General features: G+C 37.8%; 1 protein-coding gene and 1 pseudogene across 1 annotated transcript in view; both read right to left on the bottom strand.

Moving 5' to 3' along the window:
* FANCI (Fanconi anemia complementation group I) overlaps nucleotides 1–22,257 on the bottom strand; it is a 427,158-nt gene that overhangs the window by 263,174 nt on the left and 141,727 nt on the right. The window contains exon 10 of the mRNA XM_067148224.2: nucleotides 5,064–5,193. Coding sequence (XP_067004325.2) covers nucleotides 5,064–5,193 — 130 coding nt within the window. The remainder of the gene's footprint in view (nucleotides 1–5,063; nucleotides 5,194–22,257) is intronic.
* On the bottom strand, nucleotides 13,347–21,512 carry LOC136874252 (outer dynein arm-docking complex subunit 4-like; annotated as a pseudogene).

Raw genomic sequence — 22,257 nt, 5'->3', positions numbered from 1 at the left:
CGATGGGATAGGAAAGGCCTAGGAGTTGGAAGGAAGCGGCCGTGGCCTTAATTAAGATACAGCCACAGCATTTGCCTGGTGTGAAAATGGGAAACCACGGAAAACCATCTTCAGGGCTGCCGATAGTGGGATTCGAACCTACTATCTCCCGGATGCAAGCTCACAGCCGCGCGCCTCTACGCGCACGGCCAACTCGCCCGGTAAACCCAAGTTATTAAGACATGTCACCAAAGATTCTGATTTTATGACAGTCTAGTAAATTAAGTTTGAGATTATGAAATAATGGTTTAATAGTTCTTGAGTCATTGTTTTCAAAATTGACGAGATCTTTGAATCTTTATAGACTCTTATCCTTAAAGGATATACAGTAGAACCTCGATAATTCGAAATCGGTTAATTCAAAATCCCACGTAATTCGAAGAAGCTCTCGTTCCCGGAAATATGAGATACAGTTTTGCATGTTATTTAAATTGTTTAATTAGAAATACGGATAATTCGTAATTCGAACTACAATGTCGGCCCCATTACCGAAATTCAAACTTTTAATTCGAAACTGCCTTTACATTTTAAAACAATAGTATATTACAGAGTAATTTCAACTCGAAATTTATCCGCGTCATAATAGAACGCGTGTTCCGGAACGTGGAGGGGTAGCTTTCCGCACTTACACTCACTTTGGTGGGTCTACAGTGCGCTTCATGATTGCCAAGTTGAATGAAATCGGAATTATTTTGTATTCAACCTTTTCAGGAACGCCGTAATATCACGCAACAGGCAGTGTGCGGGAAAACAGAATGCGCGAACACTGGCGATGCCGACAGTTGACGAAAAAGCGTGGCTCATATAATAAATTCGTATGCACCGAACAATACTCTCATTGCCGATGAAACTGTATTGCTTTATTTTAATGCGAGCCCAAACGGTCTTATGGTTTTAAAGGAGATAGTGCCAGCCGGGGAATCGTACAAGGGTCGGGGATGGGGGTCATTGTAAGCGTTGCAATTGCATTGCACATGGAAGCGAGAAACTTTATCCCCTCATCATAGAAAAGTTCGATAAGCTACGTTTTAAGGGCGTCGGGCACTTTCCATGCCAGTACAAAGCATCGAAAAATGCAAACAGTACAGATATCCAAAAAATAATGCATTTGTACAGGGGAACCAGCATAATTTATCCTCGTCTTTGAATTGTGTGATTTCTTTTCTTTCGTTGCGTGAGGTTATGTTCGTCAGTGATTTATCCAAGTGCATTATTTGAACATTGTAAATGCACCTTGTTGGATACATTTCGGAAATAGTTTTTCTATGGCATTGGAAAGGTTTAAACTGTGAATCGAGGTGATTGCATGTATTAATGAGTCTTAGAATACTTTGTGACGCGGCAAGTGTTTACATTTCTGAAGTACGAGAAAAGTGCCATGGCGGGAAATCGCACAAGGATAGAGTCATAGGAAAGTTTGATTTTAAGGGCATCGGGTACTTTCTGTGTAAATACAAGGCATCTAAAATGCATACAGTATAGTACTCCAATGAATAAAGGACTTGCACATGGGAGCCAGCATAGATTTCTACTCGTCTTTGAATTGTGCTTCTTTTTTTCTTTCTTTCGTTGCGTGAGGTTATATTTGCCAGTGAGATATGCAAGTGCATTATTTGAATACTGTAAATGCACCTTTTTGGATACATTTTGGAAATAGTTCTTTTTTCATGGTATTTGAAAGGTATAAACTGTGAATCAAGGTTAACTGCATGCAGTAACGGGCTTAGAATATTTCGTAACGCGGCAAGGGTTGGTACTTCTGAATTGCGAATTGGCGGTTAATTCGAAATCACGTAATTCGAAGTCCAATTTTTGAGCCCCAACGATTTTGAATTAACGAGGTTTTACTGTAAAACTCTTTTACCAAATCATTACAAAGAAACTTTCAAATTTAGTTCTTAAGATTGAATTTCACCTATTTCAAAGATGTAAAACATGCTACAGTAAAACATGTCTTAACGGACACCTCTCATCGGCGGACACCCCTCATTGGCGGACGATTTTCTAGGTCCGTAATTAAATGCCATGTTGTGTATGAGTAATTTACTCCTCTTATACGGACACCCTTTATTAGGACACGGACACACCATAGCCACGAGAAACTCTAATTAAACCTCTCCTAACGGACACTTTCTTTTTCAAAAAATTCTGTATTTGTGTCCTGTACTGTATGTATTCGCTTACTTTTCGCACTGCCGGTACTTCCAAGAATCACAGACACCGTAACTTTTCATCCTGGCTGTACACATTCTTGGAAGGCAACACTATGCTACGCTATCACTTCCGGAAGTTGTGTGATCTGACATGCTCGACAGCCCTGGAATTCGTACCTTCACTGTCAGGTTACTTTTCATTGACTCGTGGGCTTTTGATGTGTTCAATTTTACGTTAGTAAGTGCGTGTAAACATGGCTCCGAGGAAGTTTTTAACTTTAAAAGAAAAGGTAGGCATAATAGACTATCATAAACGTGAGAAGTGTGGTGTGCGTAAACTGTCAGAAATGTTTAAGATTGGAAAGACACAGGCAGCTGAAATTGTGAAAAAGCAAGAGGAACTAGTGAAAGAATGGCATTTAAATGGCAACGAACAGCGCATTAAACTGTTTCAAAATGGTAGTGGAGCTCTCATTGACAAGGCAACGCTAGAGTGGTTCGCTAAAATAAGAAGTCAGAATGTCCCTGTCTCAGAACCAATGATACAAGCAAAAGCGTTAGAATTCGCGACAGAATTAGGTATTGGAGATTTCAAAGCCTCGAATGGCTGGCTAGAAAGATTCAGAAAGCGACATGGTATCAACTTCAGAGTGATTTGCGGAGAATCATCCAGTGTTAATATGGAGGTTGTTGACAACTGGCAAGAAAAAATACCTTCAATCATAGACGGGTATGCTCCGGAAAATATTTTGAATGCCGATGAAACTGGATTATTTTTCCGTGCTTTACCTGACAAAACTTTGTGTTTCAAAGGAAATCGTTGTACTGGTGGAAAAGTTGCGAAAGAACGTCTTACTGTCTTGTTATGTGCAAGTATGAGTGGAGAACAGGAGGAGCCCCTTGTGATAGGAAAAGCTGCGAAACCAAGGTGTTTTAAAAATATGGACGTTACGAAGTTTGGCATTGAATGGAAAGCGAATAGGAAAGCATGGATGACCAGAGAAATAATGACAGAGTGGCTAGGACAATTGGACAGAAAAATGATACGCCAGGGGCAAAAAGTGTTATTATTCCTCGATAATGCAGCATCGCATCCGGATACAATTAAGTTGCAAAATGTGAAGATCGTCTTTCTCCCACCAAATGTAACATCAGTTTCTCAGCCGCTTGACCAAGGAGTGATGCAGAACTTCAAGGTTATGTACAGACAGTTAGTGATGAAGCACATAGTATCAGAACTTAACGGGAATGAAGTAACCCTTCAAACACTGACAAAGGGGCTGAATGTTCTCCAAGCAATTTCATGGATAACCAATGCATGGAAAAACGTCACGGCCTCAACAATTCGTAACTGCTTTCTGAAAGCTGGGTTTCCCGCTAGTGGTGGACATCCCGAAATAGAATCGGATACCCTTCCTGATAGCATGGAAACAACACAAGAGTTGATTAATGCAGCAGGTTACAGTGTACAAGTGAACACCTATATCGAAATTGATTCAGATATTCCAACAGAGTATGAGAGTGGAGACACGAAAACGATTCTTCAGTCAATCCAAGGGAAGAGGGACAAAAATGAAGATTCTGACGAAAGCGGGAGTGAAGATGATGCTAATGATGACTCTGAAGAAAATACGGAAATGAATGTGCTGCCAATAACCTCGTACAGTGAGGCTCTCGGCATTGTTAAGCGACTGAAAGAATTTTATTGTAAACAAAACGATGAAAAAGGTGTAAATTTGACCCAGGATTTAATTGCACATAGTGAAAACATCATTGCTAAACCGAAATGGACAAAACAAACGAACATTAAGGATTTTTTCAAGTGCTAATGTTTTACTGTACTGTGCTAGATATTGCTACATCTACATACTGATTTGACGTTTCAAAAACTCATACGTTCTTTTTAATTTTAACATGGTGAACGGTAATAGTGTACAGTGTGCTCAATAGAGGTTTCCATAGAAGTGTTTTTGTCTCTTTTATACAGTGCATCGCAGCTGCAGCAGCCCATCTACAACTTTCTCATGTGAGTACAGTGCAGTATATTGTACAATACTGTATACAGTACGGTATACAATTAAAGGTACATTTGCGAGAATTGTTAACACATACTATACATGGGTTATTGTATTCCAACTTATGTTTAATGGTACCGGTTTCATAACCTCTCGCGGGCGGACACCCCTTCATAACGGACATTTTTTTCGGTCCCGAAGGTGTCCGTTATAGGGAGGTTTTACTGTACTTGTTTTAAGTATTTTAGAATAACTCATTCTACCACAATTTTATTGTACATCTCCTACTAAGCCCATGTTAAGAAGGCATGATCAAAGTTTATGTAATTTATGAAATTCTAATAGAGTAGTTTTAAGTTTGTGAAAAAAATGTTTCAATAGTTCTGGAGTCATTGTTTACAAACATAACTATTATTCGAGATTCAGATCTGGCTGATGATGCTCTATAAGGGAGTGAAACATGTCCCACAAATAACTTGTCAATTAATGAAGATATTTTCAGTGTGACAACATTATAATGCATTGAACAGGTTGACTAGAATAAAAACTTTGTTATTACAAATAACATATTTCAATATGGATTCAAACATGAGATTAGTCACTTGCAAAGAGAACAAGAGTCGAACAAGTATGCTGAAGCAATTCCAGACTCAGCTAGGGGGAACTATGGTCGCCAACCTACGCTCCCAAACTGAGATCCCCTGGTCTCCCTTTTAGTCACCTCTTATGACAGGCATGGTGGTATTCAACTGCCCTCACAAACAGGGGGTATCATAATAAAATATTCTCTTCGACTTGATTGTTCCTTTCCATATTTATATCACTTATGTTCAGAGTATGATGCAATAACAATTACCTGTGATGAGTATGAGTTTCCTGAAGAGTTCCCCTGACTACACTGGCTGATAGCACCAAGGTTTTTAACATCCAGCGTCTTCAAGAGTAGCAAGAATCCTGTCACAGCCATCTGACGTGTCTCCACATTACTAAAAAAACAAAATACAACAATACACTACACTTTCTACACATTTCAAATAGTGTGGGCACAACTTCTCACTGCCAGTTTACATGACTGTAATGCCTTCTCCACATTTCTTATAATAAAACAGAAATCCATTAAAAATTTAAATCTTTCAAAACTCAAATCCAGAGGCAAAAACTCAAAAATAGTACATCAACTAGTACTCTGGTCCAGCAAAGAGCAGATTTAAAAATGAGACAATGTTTTTTTTTTTTTTTTTTTTTTTTTTTTTTAAAGTTTTTACTATCATTTAGTATTCAATAATACATAGTTCAATGCTTCCTCTACCCTACCCAGCACTATTGATTCTGGATATTTGATATGTTCTCCTTCATGAATTTATAATAATTGAATTATTGCAGCCAACAGCCAAACATTGGTGCAAGGATTTGTAGAATCTTGTCATTGGCACAAAGCTTGGATAAAGATTCCACTTGGACCACAATGTTCTTGGCATGTTATTGGTCGCAGTATTTCTTCCACAGCTTGCAAATACACTCTACCACTGGTTCGTGAAAGCTTTTGGTCAATCACAATTTTTGTTGAAAGCGGAAGCCATGGATAGCAAAACATGTAATGATGTGTCTAAGATTGTAATTCATTTGTTTCCACACATTGCGCAAATACTGGTCAAAAGGTCTCAGCCCAGAACAATATCCTTCATAAACTTTGCTTGACCAAGTGGGATGCACATCCAACAGTACTGAGGACATCTGCTTTGGCTCTCAGATTCTCAGCGGCAGAATACGCAGCCCTGCTTGGTTCAATCCGGCTCATACAAAACGGATGAATGTAGCTCTGAATGATTTGGTTTTTTTGCTTTACATTGCTCCGACACAGATAGGTTTCATGGTGACGATTGGGCAGGAAGGGGCTAGGAGTGAGAAGGAAGCAGCCGTGGCCTTAATTAAGGTACGGCCCTAGCATTTGCCTGGTGTGAAAATGGGAAACTACAGAAAACCATCTTCAGGGCTGCCGACAGTGGAGTTCGAACCCACAATCTCCCGAATACTGGATACTGCAATTGAAAGATAAGAATATCATTATGGTCCGTATTGAACTGAGATCACAATTAAAATTAATAAAATTATGTAATGGTTCCACCTTTTCAATATATGCAAACTTAGTAATGTAAGGTTACATGACTAGTTGATCGTAAACGGTACCGGTTTCAACCCTAAGTTCCGGGTCATCATCAGCCGATTACTCAAAAACAGAAAAAACAATGCAACAGGTAAATAAAAAGTAATGTAGAAGATATAGTTTTTTCACCAGACGTAAGTTCGTGTGGAGTAGTAAAACATATGTGATTGTAGCACTGTATCTGGATACTGGCCGCACTTAAGCGACTGTAGCTATTGAGCTCAGTAGCTCTGAATGAAACCTGCAGAGTAGTTACAGGATGCCTGAAAGCAACCTTTGCTGAGAAACTTAACTGCCTGGCTGGGATCACTCCCCCGGATATTTGCATGAAAGAGGCGGCAAGATATAAGAGGAAAAAGGCAGAGAACAACAAGAGTAACCCTCTATTTGAACTTCGACTGCTTCCTGAAAGATTAAAATCAAGAAAGAGCTTCCTCAAGATCTCTTCCACTTAAACAAATCAACAGCAACAGCACACTGAGACCTGAGTTGAAGTCAAGTACAACACCTTTCAGAGTGGATGGTAACTCATGAATCTCCACCTCCTGAACATCAGCTCAGCTCGGCTATTTTAGATTATTATTTTCATTATTTCAATATTATTTATATGCATACGAGCTATGACGCACACGCTGCGCCAGCGGCACTACCGATGAGCTTTTCGTCTTTGGTTTTGATGCAGCATGTGCGTCATGACTGGTAATGAAGTGGAACGAGGAAAATAATGTTTTGTTTGATTGTAGAACTTCTTTAGAACAGAAAAATAAATTTCTGAACATTTCACAGAAAAATACTGTGCAGTAGAATTTATTATTGCTGTGTGAACAATGTATACTTACATTACTCCATAAGCTGTATAATGTAACTAGTCAATACAGTGTGCTACTTTTCAGTGACATTTCCTCGCAAAAACAACTCTTCTGCAAATGCATTACATTCAGCTACAATGTTATTCAGCAAGTTGTCACCTGCAAGCAAGCAAAAATAATCAATAGGTTTCACGTCACTTCATTTCCGGCCGACCAATAAAGTTTATTTGTTTCATTGAGGACAAATCTGAAATCCAAGAAAAAAACCTGAAATATTGCCCATGTTATTTGGCGGGCGATTTGGAGATGAGATATTACTTACGTCTTCTTCATCTTCTGCAATGTTAGAATTGGGAGTAGACGCTCGACACACACATCCATGATTTAAATTCTCACTCAGGTGGCTACAGTCACTGTTCACACTGTCATCGCTGTCGTCACTATCATTGCTGTCACTGTCACTAGCATTCAGGAGAGCTTCCAGACTATCATCATTAATTGCAAATCGCCTGTTTATCCCGCTAAGACTTCACCGCTGAAACTTCACTGTTCCCTCTTGACATTGCGGAAATGTATGCAGACTTGTAATGGCTACAGAGATTGTAACTAACAATTGATCTGATGCCCGGATTGTGCATATGTTTAATAACACCTTAACAATGTATAGATAAGAGGTCTGTTTGTTTAAATATATATCGGCGGAAATAAGAGCTTTAATATTTGACACAAAATGTGACGCACGTGTCGTCATTGGCACTGAGTGAAAGTGAAGTCATGACGCATATGTGTCGTCATCGGCCGCGAACGTGTTAAGGTGTGGTACTGGAAGATCTAGGGACAACCTAAAGAAGTGGGGGGGATTTGGGAAAACAGACAGAACTCTGTGATTGCAGGTAAAAACAAACTACCCCACACACGTATAACTGTCAATTATGCCCTGTCCAACGTACACTTCAAGACCTCGTTCAAGTGGCTAAAGAGTTATCTGCAGTCGCTGATTACTGGATGGTCTCAGTGTGACCAAACAAATTATATCTGTAAAGTGCTGTGTATTTTGTGTAATGTAACGTGTATGTTATGTTAATGGATATTTGTAATTATTTATATTTTTACTGTTCATTTTGTATCAATATTCTGACAAATAAATAAATAATAATAATAATTTGTTTCCAAAGTGTCATTAGCATATCATCTGTTGCATAGAACTCGCTCAAGATTTATTTTCTCTTTCATTGTCTTTCATTCAGCACATTCAGGGAGGGGAATCTTTGTTCTGAAATTTTCTATCAGTATGGATTCCCTTGATAATTCTGATTTCTTGATCACTATATTTGAAAAGCCAGAGGCAGTTTTCAGGAAATGGGATTTGACCTTCTCTATAGTGTTAGTCTCTCAGTGATAACTTACGTCACATAATCAACCTCATATATCAGAATTATCTTGATACAAAACAAGACCGTGGCTGTTTCAGCTGACATCAGATGAATGTACTATGTGTTGTATATTCTTGCAGTGAATCTTTCAGTTGCTTGGGCTTAAAATGAAGTGCTGGTTGTCTGTAGAGTGAAGACAAAGTGTTTAAAGGTTTTAACTACTTCCACAGAGTTGCTTTTATGCTTTAGTTTGTTCTGCAATGCTAGTCTCTCTCCCCAACAGAAGATTATCTATACCATTTTCTTTTCATTTATTTGAAAGCTGTTGTGGTCTGTGCATTTTGTGACAGCATTTAGAGCATTCTGGAGGTCATTTCTTTTTGTTGATGCAAGAGCCATATCATCAGCATACATGTAGAATGATGTACTAATGACTTCTTGTAGTACTGCAATGTATTACATCAGAGTAATCCCACATGGCAAGTCACTGCTGTTATACATATTTAACACTTTAACTGCATCAACCGCTTATAACCATCCCTGTCTATTTGCAGGTTACTTAAGCCATTCATAAGGGTTGAGTTGTTTTATATGGTCCACACAGATTGCTTGAAGTAATGAAGTTATTCTGAACTGTCTGCTATCGGGTGGTGAAGACTATTTGTATTTCTTTGTAGCATGCCATTCATTTACAGAAAGCATTATCTTTCTTGAAATATTTTAATCACTACGCTACTCTGGTTCCCCAATAAAAGTGAGGTTTGTCAGTCTGTCAAAACTGATGTAGTATAAATTAAATTAGAAAGTACCTGAAAAAGAAAACATTTAAGAACAGACTAAACATGAAAAAGATATTATTTCATTAAAAACAGATTGGCATGTTTTGTTCTTGAAGAACATTATCAGATTATTTCAAATCACATCTTTTATTATTATTATTATTATTATTATTTACAATTTGCTTTACGTCACACCGACACAGACAGGTCTCATGGCGACGAGGGAATACAAAAGGGCGAGGAGTAGAAAGGAAACGGCCGTGGCCTTAATTAAGGTACCTGAACATTCGCATCGTGTGAAACTAAGAGACCTTAGAAAACCATCTTTAGGGTTGCGGAGAGTACGGTTCGAACCTACTAGCTCCCATATGCAAGCTCACAGCTGCGTGACCCTACCACAGGGCCAAATTATCATCTTTATTATTATTATTATTATTATTATTATTATTATTAGATGCGAAAAAGACCAGAAAACTGATCATGCAAAGCTCACTTAGAAGTTGTGCATTTCCTTCTTTGCCAGGCAGCCTTCAATTTTTCTCTCATCGTGGTTCTTCGTTCTTCTGTCCACTTAGCTCCTGTCTTCTTCTTGTGGTTTCTCTCTGACTCTACTTCCCACTTGTTGATTTTCGTTCTGTAGCAGGTTCGGTTAGCGATGTCGGCCACTTTGATTCCTGATTTTTCCAGGTCTTGGCGGATTTCCGTTGTCCACCTATTTGTTTTGATGTTTTCTGTTGCCTCAAGTAAGATTCTTGTCAGTCTGTTATCTGGAAGGCATTTGATGTGTCCATAAAATTTCAGGCGTCTCTTTCTGATGTCAGCCGCAAGGTTTGAGAGCTCCTCGGTTTTTGTACGAGATTGCAGTCTATATCCTTCGACAGTCAGTTTTGGGCCGAGTATCATCTTTATTATTATTATTATTATTTTGTTATGGCCTGTGTACGACCGCAAGTGGCTTTGCCATGGTTTAGCTCCTCCTCCTCCTACTCCTACTACTACTACACGATACATAGTTTGGATATCAAAGATATGTACTCCAACATTCCTGTCGTAGATACTATAAAAATAGTAAGAAAAAATTTAATAGGAGGAGGAGGAGGACCAGAATTTCTAGTAACTGTCAAATCTAAATAATTTAAAGTCCTATCATTTTCAGATTCCATCGTAAAATGCACTTGTTTATCCAAAGTATTTAAATACTCTAATATACCATCAGATTTAACCTTTTGTTCATCGATAATAACAAATATATCATCAACGTATCTCAACCATGTACTCAATCCATCTATTTTATCCACTATTTTATTATATTCCATATTCCATGTAATCCATGAATATGTCAGCTAAAATACCTGAAGCCAGCGAACCCATTGCTAGGCCTTTAGACTGTTTGTAAATTTTGTTGTCAAAAACAAAATAGTTATTTTCGAAAGTAAATTCTAGTAATGTTAAAAATTCTTCAATTTCCACCTTGCTTAATTTGCTGTGTTGCATTAAATCCTTTCTTACTATTTTTATAGTATCTACGACAGGAATGTTGGAGTACATATCTTTGATATCCAAACTATGTATCGTGTAGTAATCTGTTAGCTCAATGTTTTTAATTCTGTTACAAAAGTCAATAGTATAAATTAGGTGTGTCTGGCTATAAAACTTATACTGTTCTTTTAAAAATATTTGTATGAATTTGTCCGTCTTATATACTGGACTATTTCTGCAATTAACTATTGGTCTAATAGGAATTTATTGTTTATGAATTTTCGGTAGTGCCCTTAAAGTAGGTATTTCTGGGTTCATGTTAATTAAACAGTTAGTATCTTTGGAGTCTAATAAAAAAGTTATGTTATTGAGAATTTGTTTAAGTTTTTTCTGCATAGAAGATGTGGGATCTTTTTTTATCAATTCAAAATTATTGCTAGTTAGAAAATTCTTAGTCTTTTCAATATAATCTTGTCTTCCTATCAGTACAATAGTATTACCTTTAACAGCTTTTGTCACAACAATATTATTATTATCTATCTTATTCTTCAATAATTTGATATTCTTATTCAACTCCTTATGGTTTTCTACTGTACGTTCTATCATATTGGATAATGTTCTACTAACTTCGTATCTAAGAGGAACTTGTTCATCAACTGCAAGCACCAGAGAAACTTGCAAGCACGTAGCTGCAGTACCGGCAGTGTATTATATAAATAACGAAAGTGTTGTCTCCAAAACAGACCGTCCGCAACAATGAGGAAAACCGAGCCCGAAAACAATGTCAACAGAAAAATATAGAAAAGGCAAACGCATAGAAGAACTGTTCGCTAAAAAGACTTTGGAGTTTGGAAACATCTCTTCCCCCCTTCCGTGCAATCAATAATTACTCGACAATTACCGTAATTTCTCTTAAATGCTGGAGGCATTGTTTCTTGAACACTTTCCTTACTAGGCCAGAATATGAAATGCTTCGTACACAGTGCCAGTTGCATAAGAACAGTCGTAAAAATACGTGTAAGTCCTGTGAACACCGAATAGCACTCTCAAAGCAGAATAGGACAGTCCGGTTTTCATTTTCACTAGGAAAATCAATAATCTGGTTTCCTTACATAATTTCGAAACGTTACAATTTGGTAATAATGCAAGCAGCAAGGCAAAGACGTTGAAGTTCACACCTGTTAAAGCACGCATTTGTGGAACAGTAGCCTTGGAAACCTGGACCCTTGATGTCTGCATGATCGTCTTCCGTTCCACACATTTTATCATGTTTCATAATGTCCCCTCCCAGACCAAAATTAAGTGGAATGCATGCTTGTGTATTTACGTCGTTTTCATTTATTGAACAAGAAAACATGAAGTCTGAACAATGAAAATCAGATGCATCTGTTCCCATGGATGCATCCTTGGTTATGTTACTTGGGCAAACTCTACTTGAAAATTTTCCGTCTGATTCTTCCTTTTTTAATCGCTTGAGTTGTCTGTGAAATCGCTGTAAGCTGGGTCGCAGCGACACATTCTTCTTCTTGTATTCATCCGGAAATATTGTCGGAACATAGGCTGGACTTAGTGGGTGTCCAGATTTTCTGTTTCCGATGAAATGTGCACTACGTATTCTTGAGTAAGTCATAGGTTGCCAAAGTGATCCATCAGTGCTAAAAATTAAATTAAATTGGATAAATATTGAACTTATTGCAAACATGCACAGTACGTATGTGTAGGCCTACTTACTTCGTTCGCTTAACTGTTTGTATCCATCGCCTCCTTCGGTCCACTTCTATCGCTCGCTTTAGAAAACAATAAAATTGTACTTCACTTCCCGTATTTGTGTACGTATTGGAACATCCGACAATGCAACAATTGCTTTTACTTGATCTCCTTTTCTCTGTCATTATCATCGGAGTAACTACATGCTCAGTCATAACAGAACAGCTACTGCAAGTCTGGAGTCTACCTCACATGTTGTTCTCCGCCCGGCCGCTAGAGCGACACGCGCGGTGCCTATCCCCTCGTTTCTGTTCTTTCCAGTGATATATTCTCCGAGATTCTTAAACTTGTCTACCTTCTGTATGGTGCTTTCTGGTGTTTTCCAATCCCCAGTGGTGTACACATTCTTTGTCTTCCATAGTCAATCCATAATACTACCCTTCTGGCAATGTTATCAATTTATTTCTTTGTATCTTGTTCTGTCTCACTCACTATGGTTACTGGTATTACAACTGATAAACTTCATCTTTGGGTTTCTTATTTACACTAATATCAGCAACTTTATTCCTTAACAGAATATAAATTTCTTGTGATGTCTGGTAGCCCACTTCTCACAATTCCCCCAGAGCACCGGAAACTGCGCATCACTTCAGAGTGATGCCCTAGCATTTTCCGAGGCCTCGATTCACTCGCACTCATTTTTTAGGCTGTTTGTACGATGGGTTCGCCACTCCCAAGGCATTTTATTATCTTCTGCCAAGTTCAAATTAGGCCGCCCCTAATATGGAGTCGGACGCCTTTTGTAGCCGCTCCTCTGGAGTACATACGCTACAGGTTTGCTCCTTCCGCCATCTCCACCATACCCAAGTCCATCTTCTCTGCTGTAGATGCTGTTGAGGTCTTCACCCATAACCCAGGGCAAAGGCCCTCCATATTTATGACCCCTGGAGAGAGGGTATCCCAGTATTTTAAAGCTCCCAGGAATTGGCCTACATTACCAGCACTATGTCTAGCAACAAAATATTTTTTTTAAATTCCTAAGAAATTTTCCTGTCGAGGTTCTCAGTCATAATAATCTCATTCTTACAAGCATTCTAAAGAATGTTCAGCTGTTAGCGAGCTGAGTCCTTTCATGTTTACTTTTATTCTTGTATCAATATTGGTAATTCATATGGTGGTAAAAATGTTAACAACATAATTATTGATAACAAAGACCACTATACTAATGCTAGTACTTTCCGAATTGACATAATATAACCAAGTATTAACCAGTTAAGTATGCCCTCTACATCATCAGCTGACTACTTCGCTGCTGCCTTTTCTCTTTTTTCTTTGCTGTAGCTGCGGGTTTCTGCTGTCGCCAAAATTCTTGCCTTTTTGGTTAGGAATGCAATTCCTTCCCCAGCATGAGAGGTAATGTGACCTACAGATTCTTGATGTAAGCATTTTATATCTGGGTGTTTAAGGAGCTGTTCAAGATAATCTTTATCAACACAAAGCTCTCCTAGTAAGTGGCGAGTCTGATGATGTATTGCTACGGTAGCAGGATGGCTCTTCCCACTTCCAGCTCATTTCACGTCACTACTTGCTACTGGAGTGGGTGCAGCAATAGGGGAACCTTTAACTTCTTCAATTATAGAAAGATTGCCTGGATCAAGACCAACAAGTGTTTTCCCCCAAAAAAGTGTTCTCAATAGCTTCTTGAGCTTTCTGTATTCCAAGCCAAAATCCTTCAAGTTCTGGTCGCAGTCTGTGGTCTCGATGATAGTACATCAAACTGTGTTCGAAGTCCCCTAAGTGATACAGAGCTTCAGCCTTCTGAAATATTCCTCGAATAAATGACTTGTCCACTTTCAGTGCCGTTTCAGCATCTTGAGGCTCCCCAAGCAGAAGATAAATTTGCTGCGTGCAACCAAAGCATTCTTGTCATTAGGATTAAGTTCCAGGGCAGTATCTTGATAACAGCTGTTTACATTAATCCTGATGAGATAAATTTAGAAAACAACCATGTAATATATCTGGTACTCTTCTTCTTTGGTACTTCTTCTACTGTTCTACAATACTTGGAAAGTGTGATCACAGAAGATGGAGAAAAAAATAAAATAAAAAGAAATGAAATGAAATGGTGTATGGCTTTTAGCGCCGGAAGTGTCCAAGGACATGTTCAGCTTGCCAGGTGCAGGTCTTTTGATTTGACTCCCGTAGGCAACCTGCGCAACATGATGAGACGACACATACACCGGGCCTCAGTGCCAGCGAAATTAACCAATGATGATTAAAATTCCCGACCCTGCCAGAAATCGAGCCTGGGACCCCTGTGATCAAAAGCCAGCATGCTAACCATTTAGCCATGGAACTGGACGATAGAAAGATAACCGAGAAAATTGGGAAAAGAATACAAGCAAACAGCTTCTACCACAGTGTAAGAAGTATTTTGTGGAACCAAGATGTCCCGAAGAAATGTAAGAAAGTATTATATTCAACCTATTATGAACCGATACTAACCTATGCAGCTGGATCGTGGACTACTACAAAACAAGAAGAGAGTAGAATACAGGTAGCGGAGATGAAATTCCTAAGAGGTATCGAGGGCAAGACCTGAAAGAATAGAATTAGAAATGAAGAGATAAGGAAAAGGACAGAAATCTTGGAATTTTTAAGACAGGATAGAAACAACAAAGTTAGAGTGGTATGGGCATATGATGAGAATGGGAGAAGAGAGAGTGCCAAAAAAAGCTTTTTCAGAGAAGTTAACAGGAAATAGTCCATGAGGAAGACTCTGAAAGAGGTGGACAGATTCAGTGTGGGAGTGCATTGAGAAGAGGGGAGGAAAACCAGAAGATGTACTAAAAAAAGGAGAAGAGTGGTGGAGAGACAGGCAGCGATGGAGGTCCTTGATTCACAACCCAACCCGGGAAGCTGGAAACGGGAAATGAAGATGATGATGAGAATATAAACTTCTGGTTCCATCTATTCAATACTCCATTAGATCATTCGTATTCAAACAGTCATTACATAAATTAGGACATGTTTTGGCTCCTAATGGGCCATCTTCAGCTAAAAAATACAACTGTTCTTGAAATGTTTACTAAATATTTCAGCCTTCAAACTGGCACATTCTAGTATTGAGTTCATATTAAAATGTTCCAAAAATTACAAATATGCATTAATAAATGTAAGTAATTAAAAGTTTTAAAAATATTCTCTCATTCTCACATGAATGTTTGAGAGCGACACCACTTTTTGATGGACTGATGCAGATAAAACAAAATTTAAAAGTTTCATGGGTTCCGGAAGATTATAGAATGTTCATTTATGCTGATATTACATGTATGTATGTCGAACCCTTGTCCCATTTCTCTACAGGATTGGATATGAAGCAAATGAATCTTCGTAGTTTTTTTTTATGAATGGATGCCTTTTCTGATGTTAAAACTCATCATCAGAGGAGTAAATGAAATGAAATGAGATAGTAGGAAGGGAGAGGTAAAACCCAGTGCTGGCACATAGCGTACTCCTGTCGAATAGCACCAAGGAGTCTGCTCAAGGCTTTACGTCTCCATCCAATAAGGAAGCCTGCAAAGATTTTGTTGTTAATGATAAAATGTACACATAACATTCCATTTTTCACTAATCTTCGATATTTTCTGCACTTTTCGTCACATTTTACGATTAATTTACTCGGAGGATAAAACACTACGTCGTCATTACCGGGCGCCATTTTAAAAAACAAATACAAGATGTAAGCTGAGTAGGAGCGCCAAGTTTGCAATCCACCAATGAACGCTACGCTTTGTGTAACCAATAAGCTCCGCCCATCAACCAATGTAAGACATCACACTAATGGCTGAGTAGCATCGTGATGTTTGTACTCTACCAATGAATGCGGTGGTTTCATCGCATCATGCATTGCATGTTTCTTCTTCGTATTTCATTTGCAAAGCAACGTATTTCTGTTAAGGTTATATCATTAAACTTGCAAAGTTTGTGTGAATTTCGTTAAATAAATAAGTTCATATCATCGCAAATGGATAAGTAGAAGCGACAGCAGTTTTCGTTCAGTGAAAAACGTAAAATACTTGCGGAAGTAGAGAAAGACGGAAAGAAAGGAGAAGTAGCGAAGAAGTATTGCATTAGCCCGTCAACACTTTCTACTTTTTTAATACAAAAGTAAGATAGAGGAAAACATTGATGCTAATGCTCTAGGTCCACAGCGTAAGATCAGGACAGCCAACTGCAAGGAGGTGGACCAAGCCGTCTATACGTGGTTTGTGGAAATGTGGCGTAAAAACATTCCAATAAATGGCCCACTGTTATGTGAGTGTGCGCGATCTTTCGCACGTTCGCTTGGGTCACCTGAGTTTATGGGTAGTGCTGGCTGGCTTCATAGGTTCCAGGAGAGATATGGCATATCCCACAAAATTATAAATGGTGAAGCTAACGATGCCCGGAAAGAAGATGCGTCTTCATGGCGGCTGGAGACTCTAACGGATGCCTAGAAGGAATATTCGCCGGCAGACATTTATAAAGCAGACGAAACTGCGTTATTTTATAAACTAATAACGAACAAAACCCTTGATTTTAAAGGAAATACGTGTTTTGGGGGCAAGCATTCAAAAGAACATATCGCAGCTCTTTTGCGCACAGGGCCGATGACCAATGTTAGGCCCCTTAAAACAACAAGCATCATCATCATCATCATCATCATCATCATCTTTATCTTTTGTGCACCAATTCCACAGGGACGGACAAACTGAAGCCTCTCATAATTGGGAAGTTTGGGAAGCCAAGGTGCTTCAAGGGGGTGCAATATCAGCCCTCTGAAAACAGGAACAACTCTAAGGCATGGATGACATCTGTGCTATTCAAAGAGTGTTGTTGGACTTGGAACATCGGATGAAGGCCGAAAAGAGGAGAGTTCTTCTATTATTGGACAATTGCTCATCTCATCTCATAATTGTGTGCCTCGCCATTTGGAGCATGTGAAAGTTTTATTTTTGCCTCCAAATACAACTTCAATTCTGCAGCCGCTGGATCAGGGTATAATTCATGCAGTAAAGCGGCATTACCGAGCTCGTGTGGTCCGTCAAATGCTGTGCAATGTTGCCATGAATAGAGACATTAACATCAACATATTGGGAGCAATGCAGATGTTTAATGCTGCATAGAAATCCCTGAATGCAGACATCATCACAAACTGCTTTAGAAAAGCTGGAGTGGTTTTTACAGAAGACATCGCAGAAAGTGAACTGTTGGATGATGTGAAAACTAGAAAAGCAGCTGGATTTGATAAGATTTCTGGGGATATACTAAAGACAATGGGTTGGGATATAGTACCATATCTGAAGTACTTATTTGATTATTGTTTGGTCGAAGGAGCCATACCAGAGTTGCTATAGTAGCCCCTGTGTATAAAGGAAAGGGTGGTAGACATAAAGCTGAAAATTACAGGCCAGTAAGTTTGATGTACATTGTATGTAAGCTTTGGGAAGGCATTCTTTCTAATTATGTTAGATATGATTGCAAAATTAATAACTGGTTCAATAGAAGGCAGTTCGGTTTTAGGAAAGGTTATTCCACTGAAGCTCAACTAGTAGGATTCCAGCAAGATATAGTAGATATCTTGGATTCAGGAGGTCAAACGGACTGTATCACGATTGACTTTTCTAAAGCATTTGATAGGGTGGATCATGGGAGACTACTGGCAAAAACAAGTGCAATTGGACTAGACAAAAGAGTGACAGAATGGGTTGCTATATTTCTAGAAAATCGATCTCAGAGAATTAGAGTAGGTGAAGCTTTATCTGACCCTGTAATAATTAAGAGGGGAATTCCTCAAGGCAGTATTATTGGACCTTTATGTTTTCTTATATATATAAATGATATGAGTAAAGGAATGGAATCAGAGGTAAGGCTTTTTTCGGATGTAGTTATTCTGTTTAGAGTAATAAATAAGTTACAAGATTGCGAGCAACTGCAACGTGACCTCGATAATGTTGTGAGATGGACAGCAGGCAATGGTATGTTGATAAAAGGGGTTAAAAGTCAGGTTGTGAGTTTCACAAATAGGAAAAGTCCTCTCAGTTTTACTTACTGCGTTGATGGGGTGAATGTTCCTTTTGGGAATCACTGTAAGTATCTACTGTAGGTGTTAATATAAGGAAAGATCTTCATTGGGGTAATCACATAAATGGGATTGTAAATAAAGGGTACAGATCTCTGCACATCGTTATGAGGGTGATTAGGGGTTGTAGTAAGGATGTAAAGGAGAGGGCATATAAGTCTCTGGTAACACCGCAAATAGAGTCTGGTTCCAGTGTATGGGACCCTCACCAGGATTACCTGATTCAAGAACTGGAAAAAATCCAAAGAAAAACTGCCTGATTTTTTCTGGGTGATTTCCGACAAAAGAGTAGCGTTACAAAAATGTTGCAATGTTTGGGTTGGGAAGAATTGAGAGAAAGAAGAAGAGCTGCTCGACTAAGTGGTATGTTTAGAGCTGTCAGCGGAGAGATGGCGTGGAATGACATTAGTAGACAAATAAGTTTGAGTGGCGTTTATAAAAGTAGGAAGGATCACAATATGAAGATAAAGTTGGAATTCAAGAGGACAAACTGGGGCAAATATTCATTTATAGGAAGGGGAGTTAGGGATTGGAATAACTTACCAAGGAAGATGTTCAATAAATTTCCAATTTCTTTGAAATTATTTAGGAATAGGCTAGGAAAACAACAGATAGGGAATCTTCCACCTGGGCGACTGCTCTAAATGCAGATCAGTATTGACTGATTGATTGAACCGAGGAGAATTAGAAGCGTTTGTGTACAACGTTGGATGTGCCATCTACAGCAAGTCTTACCGACTACATCAATGTAGATAGTGATGTAATAGTCCACAAAGAAATCACCAATGAGGAAATTGTGGAGGACATTATAAATGATAGAGATCCATGTGCTGAGGAGGAAGAGGAAGACACCCCCCAAAATGATTGTGATTGACAGAGCTTGACTCTGCAAGAGACTATCCTCATTTTTTCATAATGACTGTCTGTTAACTCTTTCCGGTCCAGCGGCCGAAATTACGCTCAGGCCGAGCTGCGGTCATAGCCCGTAGTAAGGTTTGACAATTCACTAAAAATCGAGAACGAGTTATGCACGCATTCTGGTGGTTACATCGTGTTTATTCATGTATTAGTTACGAGATTATTTAAGCAGATGGCAGTATTATATGTCTAAGTCAGAGAATTTACGATATTTGCGACCAACATGCATCAGTAGATGTTCTCACTCAGTGAGCTGTAAGACATGGCTTCTCGCGGCAAATACGTGCTTGACGAAAGTGATATTTTATGATATATTATAAGTTCATGCACAGATGAACATATTATTGACATATGAATTCGAAACAACTTCTTACATTTTATTATGATTGGAGTTCATTTTACGGCCTAGCGCATGTTCCCGCATATTCCAAATTTACTTGAATACGTAAGATTGTCTACATATTAGTAAACTTTTCTGTTTAGAAGACTGTATTTTCTCTTTTTCAGAAGTCTTTTGTGGTAAATGGAACAATATTTCTACATTTGAGTAACTTTTGAAAAAAAATATCAATTAAAATAAAATTTCATAAGAGCTCCCGTTTTCATTATTGTAGTTATTACTATTATTATTGAAAAATTATTATTCTTATATCGTACTCATTATTGTTGTTGTTTTGTAATTACAATGCACATTTTATATTAGCAAAATAGCGTAAATATAACAGTATTTCAGAGAACTGTACTTGCTTATTTATCCGTCAGACCTTTTTTCCATTCGCAAAACATGGTATAATTTATAAACAATTCTGATATCTCAAGTGATAGTTGACATAATACAAACAGCGTTTTTCGAAACTAGATGCTCAAACAAGCACAAAGAAAAAAAGAATCATGCAAATATCTCCTACAGGTACAGAGATATAATGTTTTAAATATCATTAAAAATGCCCAGTCCAGAACGTTTGTTAGGGATATCAAGGCCCAGACTGGAATGGGTTAAAAGGAGAACAATAAAATTTTGATTTCCACCTATTCAATACATTAAAAGCAATTATAAAATTAGGATCTCATCCTTATTTCAATGCTTAATTGTTAAAACATAGGACATGTTTCGTTCATATTTTGAACATCTTCAGCTATAAATATTCTTACAAGGTTAGATTGGTAACATTGTTCTAAAACTTACACTTATGGTTTGCCGTTAACAAACTTATCCATAATAAACTTTTAAAAACCTCTTAAATTTAAAGCGTTTATATATTACGTCGTCTTATTGAAAATAGTGTGACTATTTGTTGAGTCTGAAACTTTGAAACCTTATTCTAATATTTACAATACAATGTCATTAGTTAGTCTCTGTATAAATACATTTACAATCTGTTAAATTGATAAATGTCTTAAAATTATTTGTTGTATACAACATTAAAACATTTTGTTACAACTGGCGTAAACTTTCCCACATGTTGTACCATATGAAAATGGAATCTTAATACACTCCCAAAACAGCTGAGTTTAGGCATGAATATTATTCTTTTTGTCCATAAAATGACAAAACTGAAGCGCACTGTTGATTACAGGTTATGAACTTTGTCCTACTTTAAATATTTAACGTCAAATTTAACGTAAATTTGGATGAAATTACCACTTGCACATCACCAAAGTTTGACTGTCACCATTTGACTGAGTCCTGCCTTACGTTGGTAGGATTGCCCTACACTGGTTAAAACTACAAGAAATTCGTGAATTCAAAAAATTAAGATAAAATTTAATTAAGAAACAGTTACCAACATTTCTGATAATGTAATGTCAATACTTCATATGGACCACTGCTGCTGGACACTGTCAAATTACCCTATGGTCTTTCTGACCTATTAGTGCAAGTCACTTATCTTTCCCTTAAACTGCCCTGTGTTAATATGTGAAGTCATCCTTTGTAGGACATACCCTAACATTTTGACGCTGTATCTTCACAACTAATACTTTACAGCCAACGGCTGATATACTCTTATCTATATCATCATTGAACGTTGTTTTTCTCTTGACTTTCCCACTGTAATATGTGAATATTATATCTTAGTATTTACAATTTAATTACAAATCAGGTACCTAATTTATGCCTTGAGGTAATACTATGACTGATGATGCCCTCAAAGAAGGGCGAATCATGGCTCATATGGAAATAATGATAAATTCCTAAATGTTTAAAATTTCTAATGTATTGAATAGGTGACATAATAAACTAATTAGCATCCTACAAATCTAATAACGCCAATCCAAACAACAATTGACCAAAAGTAGTTTTTAATACTCTAATCTAATAAAATAAAGCACATTAGATACAAAAAGTGCTCCACATGATGGTGAAATACCTCCTTTTTTCAACTTTCCATTGCAATTTGGTCACCGGTATACTGTTCGTACTCGGTTTCTGGAAATTTTGTACCGCGTAAATTAGGCCTACATACACTTTTCACAGTTATGTTGAAATCGAGAATATGGTTTTGAATGTAAGCATTGATATAATACCAATATAATTGGTCCGTTATTGTACATTATCATGAAAGTATTGATTCTCAAAAGTTATTGAATCCATTATATTTAATTCTGCCCATCACTAGTCACAATCAAATTCGAAAGGAAAAAAAATAAATATATATATATGTATATATATATATAAAAACTTCAGAAATTATGGTT

Source organism: Anabrus simplex, chromosome 5, assembly GCF_040414725.1.
Source record: "Anabrus simplex isolate iqAnaSimp1 chromosome 5, ASM4041472v1, whole genome shotgun sequence".
Classification (NCBI taxonomy): domain Eukaryota; kingdom Metazoa; phylum Arthropoda; class Insecta; order Orthoptera; family Tettigoniidae; genus Anabrus; species Anabrus simplex.
Note: the sequence above shows the minus strand (reverse complement) of the source record. Positions and strands in the feature narration are given on the sequence as shown.